General features: G+C 43.3%; 1 protein-coding gene across 1 annotated transcript in view; it reads left to right on the forward strand.

Moving 5' to 3' along the window:
• Positions 1-23,688, forward strand: part of dars1 (aspartyl-tRNA synthetase 1) — a 25,747-nt gene continuing 2,059 nt past the window's right edge. Inside the window, exons 1-13 of the mRNA XM_031858365.1 lie at positions 1-162; positions 3,140-3,242; positions 5,875-5,904; positions 6,262-6,319; positions 7,962-8,054; positions 9,242-9,344; positions 13,302-13,404; positions 13,883-13,963; positions 16,327-16,386; positions 19,329-19,440; positions 21,070-21,204; positions 22,613-22,760; positions 23,463-23,609. Of these exons, the coding sequence (XP_031714225.1) occupies positions 140-162; positions 3,140-3,242; positions 5,875-5,904; positions 6,262-6,319; positions 7,962-8,054; positions 9,242-9,344; positions 13,302-13,404; positions 13,883-13,963; positions 16,327-16,386; positions 19,329-19,440; positions 21,070-21,204; positions 22,613-22,760; positions 23,463-23,609 (1,196 nt within the window). The 5' untranslated portion in view covers positions 1-139. The remainder of the gene's footprint in view (positions 163-3,139; positions 3,243-5,874; positions 5,905-6,261; positions 6,320-7,961; positions 8,055-9,241; positions 9,345-13,301; positions 13,405-13,882; positions 13,964-16,326; positions 16,387-19,328; positions 19,441-21,069; positions 21,205-22,612; positions 22,761-23,462; positions 23,610-23,688) is intronic.

Raw genomic sequence — 23,688 nt, forward strand, 5'->3', positions numbered from 1 at the left:
GCATTTGGTGCTCCGTCAAAACAAGTCCTTCCTTCTTCCCTGTGCACGTCCATGCTCCAAACAGCTGATGTGGTGCTTCTCTCTCTGCCAAACAGCCGTGAAAACATTTTGTCCTCGTTCTCCAAGAATATAGCTCGACATGACTAAAGAGGAAGCTCAGGGGTAAGAATAGTGGGGGAGTTGTGTGTGTCATCACTAACGTCTCGCAGAGGCGCTTTCACGAGCGAGTGCTAGCAGTACTACGGGTAGTAACTAGCTAGCATTACCTGAACGTGCAGCAGATTGCGTCATCTGACAGTTTAAGTCAAGCCATCATGAAGTTTTTACTCACGTGAACAAAAGGTTTAAATAGCAGCAATATAAAGAGTAACAGAAGATTAGCCCGTACGGATTAGTTAAGTATCCGCTGTTGGGATTTGTTCTCTTTAAACACCGAATTACATGAAAGAGTCTCACAGTTTATGATGGCCTTGCTCAATAAGCGATTTGCCCTTTGATAGATTCAGGTGACAAAACGTTACAAAGTCCCTTAGGTGTCTTGTGATTTCGTCATCTAATAGCTTAATATTAAAAACAATGTCAGCCTTTATATCAAGCCCACTTTGTTCTTTGTTGCAGACTCGAAGCTTGAAGGGGAATGAAGTAATTATGTCAAATAGTGCAAAGATCCATAGTTGATAACTGACTCCTTTATCACCCGGATAACATCTTGAGTCATATTCCAAGATGTTAGTCTGTAGTCTGCACATCCCAACCTGTCGCATTCCACCGCTGTGCTCCTGTCGGTGTCTCCTCTGGTCATGGGGCCAAGTCGAGTTCTGTTTTAAAGTTTGAGTTCTAGACGGGAAGGAATGTTTGAGCTGTCAAATAAGGAAGTCCACCTCAAGTTACTTTAACTTCTTGTCTAAAATGCACTGAGTGACCAGAAACAAATAAATACTGTATGATGAAATTAATAAACTCAAAATGTTTGGCTGGCTAGTTGTAGGACCGCTTAGCTTGCTTTTTAAAGTAAATATCTTGGATGACTCATGCAGGTATTGCTGACAGTTTTCTTTTTTTGTGCAACTGTTCCATCCATTTATTATTTTCATGTTATGTATTCACTCAAGTATCAATATCTGTTATTCAGTTTAGGCAGTTTACCGATTCTCTGTTTATGTTTAACTGTGAAACATATAATCGTGTTTCTGTTCATTTTACAGTTTGAAGAATGGACAACCCCAAAGTTTACGTTTTGATTTGACAGAAGTTTGTAGTTGTTTGGTGATTCAGACCCCTCACTTGCCTGAGTGGGAGCAAGATGGTTGATCCAGTTTAACAAATCCAACAGGTTGGAGGAACATATACACACTAGCCCGAGTGCGTCTTAATCAATCTTTATCTAAAAAGAAATAAGTATTCCTGTTGTTCCTGTGACTACGGGTAGATTAAAGGAATACCTCACCCCCATAATCCTTTATCTACTACTCACACTGTCATGAAGGAAACTTTGTTTGTCCTGAATGCCTCCACGGCCGAACGAAGAATCCAAAAATGGAGAAAATGATTGTTGAATTGAGGTAAATGGGGAACTACATCAAATCATCCGTTTACGAATTCTCACACAACTCGTGCGGTTTAATCCAGGTTTTATTTATCCAATCGTACGCCCAATACTTCCCAAACACATGCATTATTGATATTTAAAATGCCTTATGCATAAACAGTCTCAGGCTTGCACAGGTGCGCTACTCGTCCGTGTGAGAACTGTTTCTGCCAAACTGTTTTAAGTGAAAATTATTCTTCATTCACCTTGGAGGCACGCGAGAAAAACTAAGTTTTCCTCACAAATTCAAGGGGTGAGCGATTGATAAACAGGTGATTGTTTTTGGGGGTAAAACATTCCTTTAATCTTTAGTCCAGAGTCATAACACGGCCACAACTCAAGGTAGCATTAGGCTACTCGTACGTATGTTTTGTTGTTTGCTTAATAGCTGCTATGCTAATTCAAAACGGTACATTTTTAAATCAATTGTACGACAAATTTATCTTCAGGAGTGACAGGGAAATATGGGATCTTAGTGCAGTGCAGCTATTTTCGTATAGCGTAAAAAGTCGTTGGAAACCGTGTTAGTTTTACATTTGAGGAAGTCTAAAACATGGTTGACAGTCCTCCCTTGGAAGACGAGGACCTGATCTGTTGTGACTTTTGTTTCTTGTTTGGGCTTTATTGCTATGTATAGTCGGCCTTTGGTCTTTGTTGTTTCCTGTGACTAAATAGGAGCAGCTCCCATTTTGCTCCCAGGCTTCCTCAAGTGCTACACACCTGGCGATCGGGAAACTGCACTCACTCATTGACCTGCAGTCTTGGCACACACAAGTCTGATTTGGGGAAAAGTGCAAAGTTCAGAACATTTGTGATACTAAGTCTGTGTCCACCTGGTTTATTGCAGCCGTTTCTTTGACAGCCTTTTATCCTTTGACCTAACATATTGTCTTATCTCTTCCTCAGTCAGCCAAAGGTACCGCCCTCATGAAGCAATGTAGACCGGCATAAATCATTGCACTTCTTTTTTTCTTTTTATTTTCAATTTGAAAGGCAGGTTTTTTTTAATTCGCAAAAACAAACTTATTCTGAACATATAAAGATTAGATTCATGGCGATTTTTGCGTGTTGTGTACTGTTGTATTTAGTCTACTGTCCTGTTGCTGCTACAAAACAATCTTTACTTTGTAGGCGCATGCTTATCAGCACTGCCATTGTGTAGTGTGGCATTTAGCAAATAAAGACACCTTTACTTTCAGATAAAACTAAATGTTATCATAATCGGATGAATCTGTATTCTACATAAACTCTATAATGGATTAGAAAGTGCCACTGAGACTACTTTCTTCTGGTGTTTATCGAGCTAATCTTACGTCTCTGACGTCTCTGCTTTTAGCCGCTCTTCATCTCTCCGTTTACTCAGGCTACAGCTGTTTGGTTTGAAACAACAATGGGATTAAAGGTACTGCTCAGACTCAGAAGCCGGGGGGGTGGCAATGGCTCACAATGCATTTTCCCAGGCGGTCAACAACTTCCTCATGGGGGACGCAGGAGAAATAGAAGGTGGAAGTTGACTTAAATGTTTGTGCTGTGTACCTCTTCCTGTTTCAGGGCGGCGGAGGAGGAGCAGCAGGCTCAGTCAAAGAAGGGCCTGAAGAAACAGCAGAAGGAAGCGGAGAAAGCTGCAAAGAAGGCTGAGAAACAGGCCAAGCTGGTCAGTGGTGTTGTTTTTCTTTTTTTTCCTCTGGTTTGTTGTTTCACATCCGCCTCCCCCTCTTACAGCTGGCAAGGCTGTGACGTGCGGTTCTGCAGGGCATTGTGGGTCCAGGAGGGTCAGTTAGTCGCAGGGGGGCAAGAGTATCCATTGTTTAAGTATTCCTGTCATTTTGGATTTGTTTATGTCTAGCCAAACAAATTGCTATTTTCTTCTACACTGAGTTCACGACATACTAGCGCTTCTTAACACGCGTGCATGTCGAGAGGGCATTAAACGTTTTACACAGTAACGCACTACAAAGTTGTTGAAATTCCACACACGGTCAAACACTCACTTTACAAGCGATAGACCTTTTTATCTGGTGAAGTGGAGTAAAATAAATCAGGATTGCACAGGATTTTTTGGTCCTTTCATGCTGTGCAAACTGAGTACCTTCTTTCTTTATATCCAACAAAGCATGTGGATCAGTAGCCGGTGTCAAAGTACTTGGAGTGCCACATTAGTTTTTTGTATCTCACCAGCAAATATGAAGTGACAGCAATCGGTGCATGCATCTGCGTTTCATTGCCACAGATGTCACTGGTTTTGGATTCGTATGAGCTTATAGAAACTTTGGAGATGCAAGGATTTTATCTGTTCTGACCCGATACTGATGCCTGTACCCAAACTCAAGGTGATGAAGTTCCACCATTGTTTAAAATTAGTGATGTCGTTTATGTTACACCCTGAGTTGAGTTGGAGCTTCCCCCACCGGCTTCGGCTCTTTTGCGATATTGTTTCCACTGGTGACGTCCTTGCCTCCGAGATCGATTTGCTGATTCACTTCCTCATTACATACGTGGCTGTTGCTGCACAACTCGTTTCTTACTCGACCTGCAAACCGTCTCCCAGAAAGACTCATTTGAGAGATTGAGAGGGAGCGTTACAAGAGTAGTGAAGTTCAGTGGTAGAGAGAGAGTTAGGGTGGACATGTACAGGCGTTGGTGATCAGAGCAGAAGTGGAATTAGCAGTAAAGTTGTCAAGTGTTAGTTGATGTACAGTGTAATCTTCAGACTGTCCATAAATACATGCTGCTGCTCCTCACCACCAACATTTGAGAATGTGGGCACGTTGTTAATTCCCATGGGATGAAGCCTAATCTATGTCTGTTTAACAAAGCAACAATAAATACATCCTCAGTTGTTAGACTTAAACATAGTTTAATCATATGATATCATACTTCAGTACACAATAGACAAATATTACCAGGACCGCTACAGATGAACATTTAATATCTAGGAAATCCCGTCGCACCACTGCTGACTGTCCCTTTAACAATGTGGCCACAATTAAGCACCTTGAATGTAGATGGTCGGTTTTACTCCAGATATTAATGTTACTTTATTGATGCAGTGTTTCCAAACACCTTCCAGACAAGAGCAGGACATGTACTCGTAGAACCACATTGACTGAGTCTTTGGTGACATCAGCGAACATCTGGTTTCACAGTAATGGCCTTCCACTGCTTTCACTTTAAATGTGTTTTTTTGTGAATCCCATGCTGGATTTGATGAGTCACAGAAGTAGATTACAGTATCAGAATTAGCTCAGTATTTATTGTGGATTGGTTAAGTTTGACTGATATCCAATTTGCGCAACGAGGTCAGTGTCATCTTCCTCAGGCAGTCCGTCGAAGCAAAACTCTGCAGGATATAAATGATTAGTCGGTATCCGTTGTTTAAAATGTGTCATCTAGCTTGACACTGGCTTATCCGAGACTAATTATACTCCCTCTGCCTCAGTGTGTCATGATCCAACAGCCTTTTATAGGTGGAAGCAGCAAAGTATCCTGTCCTCCAGCTGAATTTGTCCTGTCAGCATGTTTCACGGAAATAGCAGGTGTTGCCGCTGCTTTATATCTTGGCTATTGCTGCCTATATCGCTGTGGCATAGCAAGCATTGCCTCGGGGAGGACCTGGAAGTTGAGTTTGAATGTTCATCGAGTGCAGTGTTAGCTCGGTTATTTGCCATAGTGCACTTTTATTTTTATTTTTTTTTGTGCTGACACTTGTCACTTTAGTGGCCCAACGTGAGAGCCAGTCACTTCACGGCTGTAGCCGGTCTATATCCAGTTGATCATGAGCTGCAATATCATCTATCATGTGACTGGATTATCATAACAAGGATGGCCGATTCCAATTCACTCCGCCGCCACCAGCCATTTCCGTACACCAATATCAATTTGCATAGGAAATGGAATTGTAACTTTGCCAAGGCACAACCTCATCGCACTCTGGGAGTCATTTGCCTAGAAGTCAATGCGGAGATAAAGAATCTGTCCACTTACGCTCTTTCTATTACAAAGCAATATCTCCTCCTGCCATTACTCATTGTCTGTGATGTGTTCGGGCAACGTGTAGAGGAGCAGTGCATTCCAGGGATCCAAGGCTCGGCTCCAGGACGGAGCGATGATTTATTAATTTGATTCAAACCCCTGATGGCACAAGATGAAAACACAATTCACGTGACTGCTGTAGCAAAACATTTAAAGTTTCTTTTATTTATTTTTTTAAATAGATTGTCCTCTTGTTGTTATTTCCTGGCTATTTGCAATGCCCTTTAAGTCCCGGTCTCCTCCTTGTGTTTCAGGCTGACGAACAGCAAAGCACCGAGGAAGATGTAAGTACCCCCGACGGACCACAGTGCTCATCCTCTCAGATCAATCCCCTGCCTGACTCTACCTCTGCCATCACACCTTTTGCAACAGTTTGTATGCAAATGCCTGCACACTGAACTCTGTGTCTCTGTTTGGCAATTTTCTCCTTAGATTGTGATAAGAGTCATTATTTGTTCTGTCTGTTATCTCACAGACAGAACAAATCTGTCTGTGGTAGACAGACTGTCGCTTATGAAATCAAAAGTGGTGGAGTTTGGTTATGAGAATAATAGAGTTGATGCGCATACGCTCAACGTGACGCAATGTTTTATTTAGCCGTTTGATGAAATGGCGGAGATGTCACGCTTTGATTCTTTCAGGACTTCGCCAAGGACAGATATGGCGTGTCGGCTATGATCCAGTCCCAACAGAAACTGGGTTAGTAAGAAAGTTACTTCCTTCACTCAACAACCAAACGTCCTCTCATTGCTGAAAACACAAGATTTACAATGGTACTAATTATAAAAGTACTAATTACAAAAAACATTTTGCTTCTCCTTAATGTTTCGACCCTTTTCTCTGTCTCACGCGGTGATATTTGATGTTTTCAGAAGGGTTGAATGTGGTTTCACTCAGTAGGAGTAACGTTTTGCGCTGCCTCTGCCTCCATTCATCCCATTTGACGGACGACTCCCTTTAGATAGTTTCTAGTGTATTTCATTATGTGACAGCTGTCCCTGATGCCGCTCTCTTTTCCAAACATGTGTCTGCACAATATCAGCGTAGTGCATGAAAAATGTATTCACCCTTTATCGCAAATCAATTCACAGAACAGGATGATACAGAATACGGAGTAAACAGAAAGACTTCCTCTCGTTGGACCAGATGTCTGTTTTAATATTATTTATTAGTGTTGGGGGGCTTTTCTTTCTTGTCTGTGTGCTGCATTATTCTCAATTTCCTGTCAATCATCTGGCACTTAAGAAGTGGAAGTCTCTTAAAAACACACATCACTACAAGCTGCTGTCTTTTTATCTGAATGTGTGGCTTTGCCTTACCAAGGATAGTAGTTCATTTAAAAATTTGCTTGAAAATGTGTTTTATGTTGTTTTTAATGTCTTAAACTGGTGCAATTATAGACTAGCGTAGCAAAGTCCATTCACTCCTTCCTGCTTCATTCAAGTCATTCTCATTAAAGTCACACATGGGCAGGTTGAACATAGACGCTTTGGTGCAAAGGGTTAAATGGCATATTTCATCTTAACATCCACTCTTGTGGTGAGGCATCCTGAAATAAAGAACGTGCGCAACTCTCAAATTCTGTGTTTTGTGATACAAGACGACGTCCTGATCCAGAAACTTCTCAGATTACCTTAATCTGGCTGTCAAGAGTTACAGATAATACGATTACAGCAGATAGACATCAGGAAAAATGCTTCTGGTCTCTTCTCTCAACACGATTGCAGCGGCGATAATTGCAGTAACTAATAGTGTGGATGAAAGAGGCAGCAGGCGGACCTGTCGAAGTCGTCCATCTGTCTGGATGCTCTTTCAGCTCCAGTGGCAGCAAACAAACTAGGGCCTCCTTCACCTGCATGCCGAGCCTAGCCATTGGGACGGTGTGTGTGTGTGGGGGGGGCCCCTTTCATGTGGGTTGACGGAGAGTTCTCAGCCAAACGGGCGGCTCTGTTTTCTCTGGTGTAGCCTCGGTGTCTGCTTCTCCTGCTCGCTGATAATAAGGAGAAAGCATGCCTCTGAGTGACACAGGTGAAACTAGAGTCAATTTGTCATATAGCCCACAGAGAATGGGCGAGTCAGACAGCTTTTTCGGCAGCCCTCCTAGTGTGTCTTATTTATTAGGCACCTCTGTAATTCGAGCATTTTATTGTGCGTATGTCTGCACATGCATGCTTATTCAGATTTCTTTCTGCCTTTGGGAGTGTGCGGGGGGGGGGGGATTAGGAGGGGTGTTAGATTCTTTACACAGAGGTGGTGAAATCGAGGCAGAAATGTCCTTTGAAGTAATAAATCCTTCGTGTGTGTGTGTGTGTGTGTGTGTGTGTGTGTGTGTGTGAGCCAGACAGGGTTTTGGTGCGCATCCAAGACCTTTCTCCTGAGAAAGCTGACCAGCTGATCTGGCTGCGTGCCCGAGTCCACACCAGCAGAGCCAAAGGTGAGATCACACCCCATCTTTGTTCACCACTTTTCTTTTTTCTTTTTTTTTTTATAGTTTAGAGACACAAACAGGCAAGATTAGATGACCCCCGTGCTAATCCTTGGTGCGCTATAGTCAATTGTTTAAAACTTCTGCCCTTGGGCCAGCTCTCTACGTCGCTCCCTTTCTTTTCAAGACCAAACCGGTTGCCTCTGACTTGCTTCTATATCTTCATGGCCAAGTTGACTGATAACGCTCTCTGCAGGCTGATCAACACGGAAGCTCAGAAACGGGAAGCTTTACTGCGAAAATCCAATCCAAACTGTAACCCAGTATGAAATATCAATTTGAAGTGACTTCCCTCCCCGTTTTCTACTTCATATTCCTTTTGTGCGATTGTGCACAGACTTGCAGAGCAGTTTTTTTTTTTTTGTTTTTTTTCCCATTCCTTTCACGTCGGGCAGAGTTTGACAACCTGAGGGTAATTTTGATATCATTGTCTTGACTAGCATGTCGCTGCCAACTGCAAAGTCGGACAACCTCTTCTTACATCTCTGTGTCAGCCCTTTTCTGCTGCTGTGATATAAACATATAATTACAAATAAACTAGGGTCTCAATGATTATCTTTTTGGCCATTTCCTTTTACAATAACTTCAAGAGTCACTTCCCCTCCACTCATGTCTTCATTCTCTCTGCTCGCTGTAAGGATGTCCGTGTGAGCGGAATAACATCCTGATTTGGTCTGGGATGAGGTGCGTCTGTTTGGTGGGATTTTGGCATTGCTATTATCTCCATCACCCACCCCCCCTTTCTCACAGGCAACGAACATCAAAGTACCTGGGTGGTCTGACTGTCTACTGCCCGAGGTTTTTGTTGACTAACTTGTTTACACTCCTCCTAGGTGTGTGTGTGTGTGTGTTTGTTAGGAAGGTAGCAATCAACCTTTCTCCACACAGTGCTCTTCAAAGAGAGGACTCTGTTCCCATATGTTTGACACTTTACCTGTCGTTGACAAGGAAGGTCCGTGCAGCTGGGGGGGGGGGGGCAGCCTCTTCATCTGGAGTCACATGTAGACCTTCTGACTGAACGAAGGCACTGTTACTTCAGAGAGAGTGCCCGAGCTTTTATTGTGACAAGCCTGTTAAGCTTGCGTAAAAGAGATCTTAACAGCCACGGCGCTATCTGTTGTTGTTTTTGTTTTCAGGGAAGCAATGCTTCTTGGTCCTGCGCCAACAGCAGTTCAACGTGCAGGCACTGGTCGCGGTGGGAGATCGTGCCAGCAAGCAGATGGTCAAGTTTGCTGCAAAGTGAGTACCGAGACTGCTTTTCCTGTCGGAGAGGGCAAAAACAATGGTGGGAAAATCCTGGTCCCTAATCGTCCGCCGATCCATTTTCACAGATTCTGAGTAAAGGGGGGGGGGGGGGGGGTTTGGGGGAATCCATCATTTTTCACTCAACAACAAAAGCTGGCTGTTAACAAGGCGGCATACAGTGGTGTTTTAATGGAGCAGTTCCTGTCGAGATGGCGGATACAGCAGCTCGGGTCAGCGGAGGAAGAAATACTTCAGAGTCAAGCGTCATTATTCATGTTAGCAGCCAAAGTGTAGCCCATTACTGGTCGTCAATGAATGAACGCAGCTATCAGCGGATATGCACTTTATTAAAAAGGCGGAAGGCGGGAGGGGGTGAGTAATGCTGCTTTAGGCGACATTGTATGTTCACTAGGGGAGTCCTTCATGAAATCGTTTTTCAAATATCACACATTAATGACATTGTTCATGTAATGTACGTGAAACATGCAGCACTTTTAATCAGATGTGCAAATTCATCTGTTTCTCCACTGCTTTCCATTCCATTGTTTGATGAATTGAACACGTTTGTAAATGGGGAAGAACATAATTGTCATGTGTTACTTAAATGGCACCTCTTCAGATATTGCTTAATTAAGTGAAGGGCAACACCCACAACTGTAATCCACCACACAACGAAATGGCAGTTAAGACGTTGGATAATAAAGAACTTAAGCAATGCAGAGATTGCAGCTGTATTTAAAACAAGCCTCCTATTGAGCAGCAGCTATCGTAGCATTACAGCCACGTCTGCGGTTTCCCAGTAAATCTTCCAAAAAAGTTAAAAGGAATCAGTTTGATTAAAGCTATTAACAGCACATCACTGGCTGAGCAGTTTCCAACAACATTGGGATGCGTGAGCTACCTTGTTGTTGCAGACGATACACAGCGCTGAGGCCACTGTGGGTTGACCAGAGGACCAGTCTCTCTTCACAGCTGCAAAACAGTCCTAAAAAAGACTTTTAAAAGGTATATTAAATAGCAATAGCAATTCTTGTACTACGGTGAGAAACATTGACATGCATACAGCCAGATTTATTGTAACACATGAAAGACTTCATGGAATGAGTCACTGATTAATGATGGAGTTTATGTACACACCCCGACTGAGTTATATCCAAACAAATCAGGGCTACTAAATGACTGATGAAAATGTGCATAAATTACCATTTTACACACGTATACAATTTCTTGCCGTATGTTGAGGTTTACAGGAACACGGGAACATTTTTTCTAATGAGGGCGACGTCACTGCTGCTCTTGACCTCTGCAGCCTGAACACACTGACCCCACTTTGTTAGAAGTGTCAGAATCCCCTGACCGCGCCGCGCACTCAGCCGGCCTGCTCCCAGCCGTCTGAGTAAAAGTGTCTGTTGCTCCACGGTGCTTTGTAGCTCAAACTGCATTGTGTTTAGCGTTGTAGAAAGGTTTGCATCATGTCGCAGAATATTGCGTTTTATTTGTAGCAGTTTCTCAATCTGATTCTGTAATGTTGTGGTTACACGATTGCCAAGACAACACGGTCTTACAACAAAACAAAGAAATTGCAAAATCACGCTACAATGTAACAATTTACCGAGAGGGTTTTTGAGCGTTGCTGGTAGTATCAAAACCATACGTGCACTTTATATTTATCGGTTCCTGTGGCTTTCTGGCCCACGTCTAGTTTCACACACTTTGGTGCGATGATTGAGGAGCTCGGTAAAACCCCAGATTACAAGTAAATCCTCTCATAATCATGCCGAGGGCCGTTATGGCATTGCAGGGGTGGTCTCCTTTCACATATTGTGTGTCCAAGTCATTTTCCTCTCACTCACACGATTTAATTAAGTGATCTTCAGGCTTTGCTAACTTAACACCACACAAGTACCTCTCGAGTGCCCACTGTAGAGCAGAAGGGAACTGTGGCTGATTGTTGTGTACACTAAGGTTTGACGGTTTGATTCAATCCTCAATTGGCTGATTCAGTCCGAGCATGCCATGTGTAAGACCCTCGCTAGTCAATGAGAGCAGCAGCCCTCCATCAAATGTTCTCCAAGTAGTTTCAAGGGTAAAAACACTCTCACTTACATCTACAGGTATGTAGCCAATCAGATTCTTTGTGTTTTGTTCTGGTTCCACTTAAACACAATGGAGGCGAATGACATTTCATAGCTCTCTTTATTTAGAAACGTAAAAGACTCATTGCAACGTCTCTTACTCTGAATGTAGCAGGTGTCCTGCATCAGTTTGGGAAACCATCATGTTGGTCTGCAGCTCTGCTGAATCTTTAATCTCTGTCCGTCCTTTTTGTTTGCCTCAGCGATAAAGCGGTCAAAAGTCTCGCAGGATAATGAGAGTTTGAGAGAGATCTCGGGTCCCGAGGGTAACGTCTGGCACGAGGACTGAAAACAACAGGATTGGAAAAACATCCACTATGCGTAGCGTCTTCCACCTTTTTTGGAGTTGGAAAGTCAGTCTGGTGAGCTCTGCTCGCCAGTCGGGTTATTTAGTGCTGCATTAGCAGCTGAAGGAAACGCCACATGCGTCTTCCATGGCCACAGTGTTGTGTTCCCGGGACACTGATTCAGTCTGAAAGCAGTCTCTCTCCCCTTTACTCGTATTTCTCATCTCCACGTGATCCTGTCAACTCTGTCTTGAGTTAATCAGTCGTTTTCTCAGTCACCCGGCCTCTGGGCCACGCAACAGTGGTTATTTAATGTGGGGATTTATTTATCCAACTGATTTCCTACTAGAGGGGGAAGAACTACGGCGGCAGCTGTCGTGGGGCTGAAGGGACGGCAGCACCCCAGTGTTCAGTCCCTCATTACTGCTTTTTAATGAGGAGGAGTGAAGGATTACAGCAGGTTTCCCATCTGGCCTCTTGCGCTGCACAACAGTCGGTGTTGTCGCTCCTATCTGTGACGATGCTCTGGGTTACAAGTGAGAAAGCTGTGTGGGAAGATGCTGCATTGTTTTGAAAACCCACAGTGACAAAAACAATGTAAACGTGTTCACTTCACATGCTGCAGTTTACTCTATGAACTGTACAATTGGGGAATTCCTCCCCCTCGGGGTCAATGCGTTGTTGTAGTTGTGCGAGGTACTTTCCAGCAGCCGTAAAATGATGTAAGCTGCAACATGTTTTCTCAAAGGCCAACAATCTCCCTCTTACTCTCCGGCTTCTATTTATTTACTTCTCCTTTTTGACTGATATCAAAATGAATAAGGCCATTGAACTATGTGATTATGCATAATTACTATAATGTGTCCTCGCTGCTATCTGCCTCGAAATGAGCTGGTTCTGGTTTGATGGCTCACGCCCCATTTGATGGACGGTTGGGGCAAGTAGGACCTTATACCCCTCAAAGAGAATCTGAACAGGACTCCTTTTTGGGGAAAAATAATAATATTGTGACGGGAGTCCTTTCAGGGTCCCATTGTCCTGAATTTATTTTGAAGTTACTAAAATTGTGGTGTCATGGTGTATTTTTTGAGATGTTCCGTAGCAGACGGCCAAATCTGTCCAATAAAGATGTGTTGAAACAGTGAAACACTTTGAGCCTAACATCAGGAGACACAGGAAGGAGGATAGTGGTTTTATTTTGAAAGCCATAAGCTTGTGGTATCTCCCCCCCCCCCCTCCCATTTGCTAATGTCATTGTGGCAACTGTATTTTTATCAATTTGTGGTGATTTGGGGGGAAAATCTGCTTCTTGTTGCAACCCCAACTCAAAATCACACAACCATATGCCACACGACGCCTTTGCACATGGCACCATGAGAAACATGAGAATGCTTGTCTGCATGCATGCATGCATCAGTCCCAGTGTAATGGAAATATTGTTCTCAGGCTGTTCGCCTCCCACACAGATGAGTTTGTTTTCTAAGTGCTATTTGCTGTTTACACTCCACCCTCCCAACTGTCTCCACCAGCATCACCAAGGAGAGCATCATAGACGTGGAGGCGTTTGTGAGGAAAGTGGAGCAGAAGATCGAGAGCTGTTCCCAGCAGGAGGTGGAGCTGCACATCGAGAGGGTGGGCACACCTTGTTACACCAAAACACACACAGTTCATAATGCACATAGACTCTTCACTCAACACAGTTCATGATCTCCGGAACATCATGTGTGTTTATGTTTTAATTAATACACTATACTAGTGGCACTTAAGGTAGTGAGCACTTTAAATTTGAGGGATAGTGGCAAAATATCAGGCACACACACTCCAATATAATGCAATGCAACACCACAAACTCTCTGACACTGTCTAAAAAACAAAAATATCAATTGGTGCACAGTATTGGAGCTGCGTATGATTGTCACGAGCGTGGTATCCAGCCTAGTCAGTCACACATAGATGAGGTTTTAACAGGTTTGGCTGTCGGTGATTTTCACTTTTATTTGCTGTGCTATGTGGACTCCAGGTACTTTCCAGTGTCAGAACATCTTACGGAAACGTTGGCGGTTTATCACCCTTCTGAATTGTAATGGCCTTTCTTTCTGTCCCCTCTCAGATTTTTGTCATCAGCCAGGCAGAGCCTCGTCTCCCCCTGCAGTTGGAGGATGCCGTCAGGCCTGATGGAGAGGGGGAAGAGGTGAGGATGGATGGATGGATTAGAGCGTATGGAAGGCGTGCTTCACCCAAAATTCTCACCATTGACACTCTAATGCCATTTTCTGCACTGTGCTTACTAATGTGACGTGTTGGCAGATACCCAAAGCGAATCTCACTCATTCCTTTCAATGAAGCAATGCACTGCAGCTCACACTCATTGTATGACAGTAGGTAGGTGATTAATGCCTCTTTAGGATCCACTATGTGTTGTGGTTTGGCTGAAAAAGAGAGACTCCACCCACCAACAATGAAGGAGAGTGGAATAGCAAATCTGGTACATTCTCAAGGAGCAACTTTCACCTTTTCCAGGTGAAAAGAATCGGCATGAAATGCCAATAAGACAGCTCAGTGTCAGCCAGACAAAATAAAAAAAAGATCTGTTGACTCCAGACTCTGCTTCAACTCAAGAAGACTTCAACTTCTCAGTGTGAGAATCCGCTGTCTGAGTCTCATGACATGCATCCATAGATCTGATAGGTCTGACAATACAATGACAACTAAATAATGAACATTTAAACCTAAACGTATCTGTATACTTTATATTAAAAGCAAAATTGCAGCGTATCCGTGAGTGAACTGACTTCGTCCTTTCTCAGACATCAGTAAGGAGAATTGAAATTTATGTTCTTGGCAAACCCAAGGATTGGGTAATCAAACCTGGTTCAAATAAACAAGATTTAGAGCAAAATGACTCGTACTGATTAACCACACATTCGGTGAGCAACACCACCTCGTCTGACTCGCCCCTCACCATGCAAACTGTGATTTCATCACGTCGTGTTTATAAGAGCCAACAGCCAGGGTTTAGTTTGCCTTCTGAATTCCGATGATCGATGCTGAATAACTTGAGAGTCGTAATCCATTTAAGAAGTCATTATATTTCCGGCCCACAGTTTCAAAGTTTAATGGTCATTAAACTTTGAGGCTGCTTTTTGGGAGTGTGAATCGCAGACGTGACAAACGGCAAGTCAGTTTGACGCTGGTGTGATGGGTTGGGGGATTCAATTCAAGAACGATGTTTTGTGAATTTTGAACAAGCATGTGTTATCAAAAATCATTAGATAAGTGTAGCTCTGTGCAGGTAGCAGCTGCAGTCGGCTCCGTGTCTTGTCAAACAAGTTGACGACATTAACAGTTGGCAGGTTAGCAGAACTAGCTGCAGCCGGTGGACAGGTTGTTTACCTTTAAACAGGTGATTGGATCCTTTAGTAGTGTTCCTGCAGGACTTGAGTGCAGCTTTATGAAGTTCCCGTACAGCAGACATCTTATCAAGCTGTCCATCGTTATTTGGGAAACTGAAATGTTGCTCTAATTCTGATCTGTGTTCGGAGGAACAAAAGCGTGCGGTTGCTCTCTTTGTCTGACACGCTTGTTTGTAAAGATGCAGTGTCTGTAAAGTAAAGTTTGATGTAGTTACCTTGTGAACAAAAAGACCCGGTGACAGAGGTATTGAGCTGCATTTTTGGGAAATTATATATTTTTCTAAAGAACTCCATTTGCTCAATTCAAAGTGTTGCTGTTTGATGCAAACCTCTTTATTAACAGATTGAAACTGTTGCATCAACATCATTTGTAACGGATGAAGAAGAAGAAATATCGGTTTTCTGTAGCCGTGGATCCATCTTATTCAAAATGTTATATCGCATTACTTTTAATATACGCATCATGAGCAAATCGATATATGGCTCTCTCACCATACCAGAGACAGCTGAGAGCTGATCCGTGTTTATCCAGTAAGCCAATCTGTGCAGCTGCAGCAGCATCCCAGGTGCTTTCAGCATGTCAGTCACACACTTGCAGTAGCACCTGCCTTCCCGAGAGACATGGGCCTTAACAGCCCTGTCTATCCGACTGTACGCCTGTCTAACCTTCTGTCCCTCTGCGTGGGGCTGTTTGGAGCAGGATGTGGCTACACAGGCTATTAGCTCAAACCCCAGCGGGTCCGGAGGAAGCCTGACATCCACGACCCTGGAAGCTGTGGTTCCTCCTGTGATGAAATATTTATTCTTTCATTTGTTTTTATCTTCTTTTCATTGCCCTGATGTCCCAATTTGTTGGTATAAGCTGTATGAGCGTGGTTGTTTCATTAGAATAAATAGCACGAGAGTTGTTGTTGTTGCATACTTATAATCTGCCAATAGCTAAAATGTGAACACGGATTTATTTATTTACAGAGAATGACTTATATTGCATGTTTCCTGGTATTGTCTTTCTTGTGAGGGGAAGAAAAATCATTTTACACATCACTGGCCACAAACACAAAGAACAGAACAGTTGTTTAATATTTCATTGTCTGAGGGTTTTTTGGTGATGAGATGATGTTTTTTCTTTGTTTGCCCTCAGGAAGGCAGAGCCACAGTCAACCAGGACACCAAGCTGGACAACCGGGTGATTGATCTCAGGGTAAGTTGCTACCAGAGCTGAGAAAACACGGAGTATCTATCTTAATGTATCTAATCTTGCAAGTGACATGTTCACATTTAAAGCTTGCGTGCTTGTCTGGTGAGATGAAAAACGCTGTTACTTTAGATACACGAGGCCACTCCTGTTTAAGTTTCATTATTTCCATCAGAATAAATGGTTTTAATAATCCTCCTTAAATTGACAAATGCTACAATAAAGTATCGAGTAATAAAGGACATCTTAGGATCCACTTTAATATTCTCACTGTCACTGACGGAGCACTACACGGACAGACTCCTACATATGTGGCTGAACTACTTCACCCTTATTCACCCGCCCGCGCTCTCCGGTCAAACGTGTTAAACTCTTGTCCGTCCCACGCGCTCGCTTTAAGACCCGTGGTGACCGAGCTTTTGAGGCAGTAGCACCAAGGTTGTGGAAGGCTCTGCCTGCACCCTTACGGTTTGCTGTTTCTGTGAACTCGTTCAAAAATCAGCTCAAGATACACCTGTTTAGACTGCCGTTTGGGTAAATCTCATGCCCTAGGCCTACTTTTATGCCATTTTTTAATTTAGTACTTTCTCTTGTGCCTTCTTAACTTTAAATTATTGGCCCTTATATGGTCACATTGTGTTTTTTATGTTTGTAATTCTGCTCCTGTTAAGCACTTTGTCTGTGAAAAGCGCTTTAGAAATAAATCGTACTCACTACAACGCTAAAACAATAACAGGAGAAATGTTAAGCATTTTTTATCGTTGAGGTGAACCTCTAAAGTGAAAACAAGCCAGTCTGTGATTTAGTGGGAGAAATCTTTTGCAGTGTGGTCGATGTGCTTCACCTATGCCAGCAGCAGTGGAGACCGAGCCGCAGAGCACCTTGGTGTTTTTGATCTGCGCCTCCCACGTGTACGATGCAGCAGACAGGAAGGCACTAACACCACAGCAACCAGCCGCGTAGCTCACGAGCCTCGCAGCAACACCTGTTTCTGTAACGCTGAGCTCGTGGACTCGGGGTCTGTCATCAGTTTTTTTCACTTTAGAGTCCAGTGAAGCTATAAAGCGGTTCCCACACTGGCAGACAGACACTCCAAAAGGGAACCGTAAACCTCCCCCGATAATAATTTAGTTCCTACAAAAACTCCTTGTAACTTGACCATCCTTAACCATGAGGAGCCGTATTTCCCACTGTGTTGTACAGTGACAAATATGGCTTGTATTCATTTGAATTTAGTTGGCATAACGCAGCAAGTAGACATTTTTTTGGACCTGACTAGTTAGTTGGTGCTGAATCCTCTAACAGTGTCTCAGCATCATAGACACGTAAGAAATACTGTAATTGCATACAAGCATCAGTCCAATCTTAGTGAACCATTTGTTCATTTTGAAGCGGCAACTAACAATCATTTTTATTGATTTATCTGCCAATTATTGTCTTGATTTATCATGCAGTTGTTTGGTCTGTAAAACGTCAAGAGAATTGTGAAAAAAGCACAATTCTCTAAAGCCCCAGGGGATGTCTAGTAACGGGTCCAAAATCTATAGTCAGTTAGTTTACTAGTTTACAGATCTTCACATTTGAGAAGCTGAAACAAGTATTATGGAAATAGCTGATTCATTTTCTGTAGATCAATTCATTGTTTCAGCTTTAGTTTAATTTGTTGTGCTTGCCTTATTCTTGTCACATAAGGAGAGTTCTGCTACTGGTGTGAAGTCGTTTTACTGACTTGTAGCACAATAGACAAACGAGAGAGGCTTGATGCATTGCACTCAAACTTCAGTACACAACATGTCGGGGACGGAGAATCCAATCGTTCATCTGTTGTTTGGCTGCATTACTGAAAAGAGGAATATGGGTGAGCCAGGGTGTGAACCCAAGCCCAATATTTGAACGTTTTTATTCCTGCTTTGAAACCTTCCTGTGGTGGATCGACACCACAAGTAGGTGTCTCGTGTGCCGCTGAGAGGCATGCTAGCTTCAGGTCTATTTCAAGAGGCCCCTCGCTTTAGGATGCTGGCAGACAGAGTGCCAGTTTGAAAGCACCCTAACTGCTACCCACCATGTGTCCCCACCCACCTCGACACCTTCTCTCTACAGATATGTTCATAATGTGACTGGTTTTATGTCGGGTTTCCCAGGTTTGACATGGGCCACAGCCCAAAACGTAATACAGAAATGAGTCATAGGAGTCGAGGTGAACATGGTTCATCTGGTTCTCTGCTTTTCAAAGGTTGGGTAAAAGTGTTTTGTCTCCACTTCTTCTTTTTGTAAAGTATTCAGATTGTGGCTGAAGGAAAAGTTACAGCCAGACATCCCTGAAGCACTGTCTGCAGATTAATGAGCTTGCTACTATTTGAACATTATCACCTTTCCATTCTGCAAACTGTTAGTCAGACGTGGCCTACTCGGCACTGGATAGCCACTAGTAATGGAAGAGGGTGAAATGAGATCTTTTTTAATTAACGCAGACCTTGTGCATTCTGAATGGGAAGCACCCGAGTCTGTCTTCATGAAAGAGTATAATAAGTGGAGTAGAAAGCCTGTAAAGCTCGGTTGTAGAAATCTTGTGGTCAATTTGAGATGAGTCAGTCGATTAGTGTTCTTCTTTTGGGCATGCTCTGTCGCCTAACTGTTGCAGTTTAGGGAGATTTGGGGCTTAAGTTTTTACAGTAATCTCTTGGTTTGAGCTATTTTTCTCCCCGCCTTAGTTTCAGCATTTACATTTATAATGATAGTTTGGAAGCACCTGGGGCTCTCGCTGGCTTCGAACGCACGTCTTGCCCTTGCCAGCAGATAAATGTTGAGATAACCCTTCCTGTCGGGAGGAGTTGCACGGACAGAAATTGGCGGTCTTGTTTTCGCACATCTGTTTTACGGTTGTGTAATAAATCCAATGAATCACGCTAAGTGTGGTAATGCCTCTCTGTGTGTGTTCCCTCCAAAAGACGACCACCAGCCAGGCCATCTTTCGCCTGCAGTCGGGAGTGTGCCTGCTCTTCAGAGACACTCTCACCAAGAAGGGATTTGTGGAGATCCAGACCCCTAAAATCATATCAGGTACAAACACACTCTCTGTCACGTTGATCCTGCCCCATGGGGGGATAGTAAGACTAACTGAATCATTTTAGATTAGATGTTTCAGTAGCATGTTTCCATATCACCACCCACAGGTGTCCTGTGAGTCATCATGTGACAGTTGTACAGTTGACTTCCTGTGTGTGTGTTGTCCATTTTTTGTTTTTCTAGACTGCAATTCAGTTTGAAGTTCAGTTGAAGCTCAAAAAACAGTTTCAGTGAGTTTATGCACCCAAACACAGTCATGCACATCGATGTGAGTCATGCAAACAGCAGACTCGCGTATGAGAGAGTTTTATTGTTTTAGATTTATCGGGATTTTAATCCAGTCCACTTGGAATGTTGATGCATCGACCAACCCCTCATATCAGCTCTTCTACTCTTACATTTCCACACAATGCCTCTCTGATTCGACCGGGGAGGCCTTCCTTAAGCTTGCTCCCAAAAGACCTCACTCCACTTCACTGAAAGAAGGGAAGGCTGGGAAAAAACAACAACTACTTAAGATTCAAACCGAAACCTTCCAGACATTCATAAGAGACAGTTATTTTGTGCGCACAGTGCGTCTCTCTTATCCTGGGATCTTTTACTCAACATCAGGTGTGAGAGATGACTTGGTATTCTACATGTATAAAGTTTACCTTGGGAAGAAGCTTTCCACTCTTTAGCTGAAATGAATTCATTGTTTAAAGCTGAGAGAAAACGCTCAGTTATGTGTATCTAATTTCATAAAGAACGCTGCAGATGGGGGATTAGGTACCGGATTTGTTCTAAAATCATCAATTTACAGCAAGTGGCGGTCCAAATAGATACTTTGTATTCCTTACAACAGAGTACATCGTTCACAGAGCTCAAGCCCTCGGCCTCCCACACGCTTCTCACATTTGAAACGAACTGTGGTTAAACTCCTGACACTCTCACTTCTTCTTTTCTTAAAGAGCCAATGATCTCGTCTTAGCGTGCCACTACTAAATTCAAAACTGGCGCTTTTTTTTTTTTCTCATTTTGGCGGCACCTGTGAATCAACACTTTGTGCTTTTGCAAAAACCGCATCTTCCTGTCTGCCAACACCCAAAGTACGTACAGTGAACTGTTTGTGCCATGCGGACCCCCACCCTACTTTTGACGACGTGAGAAGATCAGATAACGCTCCGACGTGTGTTTTTGTCAAATAGAGATCTGCAGATGAGTTATGTAAGTCTGGCCTTGTTTGTTTTGGCAACTTTATGAGATGAACGTTAAACAAATCTATGACTTTTATTGACTTTTCAGCATCCAGTAATTTGCAGTCAAAAGGTCTGTGGCACAGTTTCTGTTGGCCCGCAGCTATCATATGAATATTCTCATTTTCCAAAAAAAAAGACAAAAATGACTGTCAGCTGGCTAATTAGAGTCCCAACTGACACATCTGCTGAACAGGCAACAGTTTATCATCATTAGGTTGGGGGGGATGAGTTTTTGAAGTGAGAACTTTCCTGCATTTGTCAAAAACTATTTTTTTTTTTTAAAACTATGCAGTTGATGTCCACTTAGTTCTTCTGTGGGGCAGTAGAAGCCTCATCCCATAGAAGCCTCATCCCATATCTAACAGTCGTCTTTGTCCACTTCTAGCTGCCAGTGAAGGTGGAGCAAATGTCTTCACCGTGTCCTACTTTAAAACCAGCGCCTACCTGGCCCAGTCTCCCCAGCTATACAAGCAGATGTGCATCTGTGCTGACTTTGACAAGGTCTTCTGTGTGGGTCCAGGTAAGAATGCCTCCCGACTGTCCACTCACACGTTTCCATTCACTTATGGCAAACGGCTTCACGAGCGGCAGGAGTGTCGTGAAAGCCGTAGACCCTATTAACTGAGATGACAGTCTGAAAATGGCTGCAAACGCTTTTTGGATTGTTAAACTTTAACAGACCTCCCTCTGTTGCTCTCACTGTGGTCAGAGCCGCTCTGGAGCTTAGTGTGTTAGTGACACAATGGGAGTCGTAAAAAAAGACTTTATGGCGCTGTACTGAGTTTTAAGAGACCCCGAGTTCTTTAGGTAAGCAAACACTGCCACCATCTGATTGAATACATACATCATGCAACGAAACATCCTGCATTGAATACAAAACATGCTGTTCACAGTCTTCCATTTTAAATTTGCTGCTTGCTCCTGATTTCACGGCGGAACACAATTCCACCACCGAGATCAATAAAACATTTGAGAAGAAGGGGTGCTCGCTCATTCCGTATTCTACATACCGGACTGAGGTCTTTTGTTTGCTTGGCGGTGAGCTCCACCGGAGAAATCAAAGGGCTTAAGGTCATCTCTGCTTCAAAGCAGCAACAATGTGCTCACCACTGTTGCCTTAGTTACAGTCGCACCAATTCTGCAAGGAAGGATAATTTTGATCAGCTCTCCTCGGCCAGAAGTACTGTTTGTTTTAAATGTTCACATCTGTGGTGCCACTATCTGGAATCGGCTAAAGACGTTCCATCACAGAACAAACAGGATGTCCTGTTAGTTATGTCTGGAGTTTTTACTCTTTTCTGTTAATGTATGCCGGAGTCATTCAACTGTGCAGGATGTAGATAAAACTCTGTATGCAAAAGCAGAAGTATGTATGTATATAAAGCCATACATATGCATGGCTGTGTTTTATAGCTCTCGATCATTGTGACACTGTATGCGTGTGCACATACCTGATTTCCACACCGTTCGGCCTTATGCGGGATGTAGACACACCCTTAAATCAACTGCTTGCATGCAGACTGCTCCACCTGTCTAAAGACCTGTAATTTAAAAGACCAGACGAGCTCAATGTCTCATTAGTAAGCCGACATTGACTCTGTACAACCATAATGCACAACTCTGGCTAATTATATGTAGTTCTCACGATGTCATCAATTCATCGTACCTGCACTCAGTGTTTCTCGCACTCATCGCACAGTTAGCAAAGTTATTCACTTTTCTCTTTTCCCTCTCTCCGCTTGCACCTGAAACAAAATAGTGAATCGTGCTTCAATGGAGCACAAAGCATTGATTAGCACACTGTGCTAATTCCGTAATGAGGCTGAATAAAATGCCGTTTCACTTGAAGATGTGCTGCGACCTACCACTTCTCCTCCACTTCCATTTACTTTGTTTGGACGTTGAACATTGAATCTGCATCGTATCAGTTTTCAGGGCCGAGGACTCCAACACCCACCGTCACTTGACTGAGTTTGTGGGTCTGGATATCGAGATGGCCTTCAGCTACCATTACCACGAAGTGATTGACTCCATCACTGACACCATGGTGCAGATCTTCAAAGGCCTGAGAGACAAGTGAGATGAGGATTCATACAGTAAAGCTCTCAGACTAATAGGGGTGTAATATTTTTGTTTTGTTACTTCCACTGTGCTATTTGCTTTACTGAAACTTTTTGTGTCGGCTGAGGTGAGGGGCCAACTGCACCAGAAATTGATGCAAATTACATAGAATAGAGGCTCAAGTCTTGTTTTCCTACTCGACACAAGAGGTGAATTTTGAATGGATAAATTCCTGGAGAGGATCACAAAATCAAATATTGTGGGTTTTTTTAGCTGTTGAATCCATATGAAGTGTGGTCACCCAGTGCTGTTGGTGTATATCAGTTGATGTGGCGTCATTGCCTCCTAGTGGTGTGAATCAGTGCAGCATGTCTAGAGAGCTGTTAAAGCGGAAGACACGGATAAATATAAACTAGTGGTTAAAGCTCTTCTGGCATGCACCTTTATTTTTTATTTTTCATCCCACCATCACTGCAGCACTGCTGAAGAACAGCATTGACTAGATATGGCACCGAGCAAAGATGGCTTATTCTGTGTTTTAGTGCCAGTTTATCGTTACCCATTTAGTTTTCTGCACCTTTACTTGTTAGATTTTTGTCCCGTAAAGCAGTTGGCATGATTGGAAGACAAACATTGAGGGAAATGTGGCTGATGTGCTGGAACATTTATTTAGTGAAGAAGAAGGTGGTTTGATGTGTGCGTGCCTGTCTTCATCAGCTTCCAGACAGAGATCCAGATGGTGAACAAGCAGTTCCCCAGTGAGCCTTTCAAATTCCTGGAGCCCACTCTGAGGCTGGAGTACACCGAGGGCTTGGCCATGCTGCACGAGGCCGGGGTGGAGATGGGTGACGAGGAGGACCTCAGGTCAGAATACATCTCACGCCCTGTGTCCCACATCCCACTCATTTTGTCAGATGATTTAAGTTGATAAAAGCGGAAATAG

The sequence above is a fragment of the Anarrhichthys ocellatus genome, unplaced genomic scaffold (assembly GCF_004355925.1).
Source record: "Anarrhichthys ocellatus isolate YVR2014 unplaced genomic scaffold, GSC_Weel_1.0 scaffold20, whole genome shotgun sequence".
NCBI lineage: Eukaryota > Metazoa > Chordata > Actinopteri > Perciformes > Anarhichadidae > Anarrhichthys > Anarrhichthys ocellatus.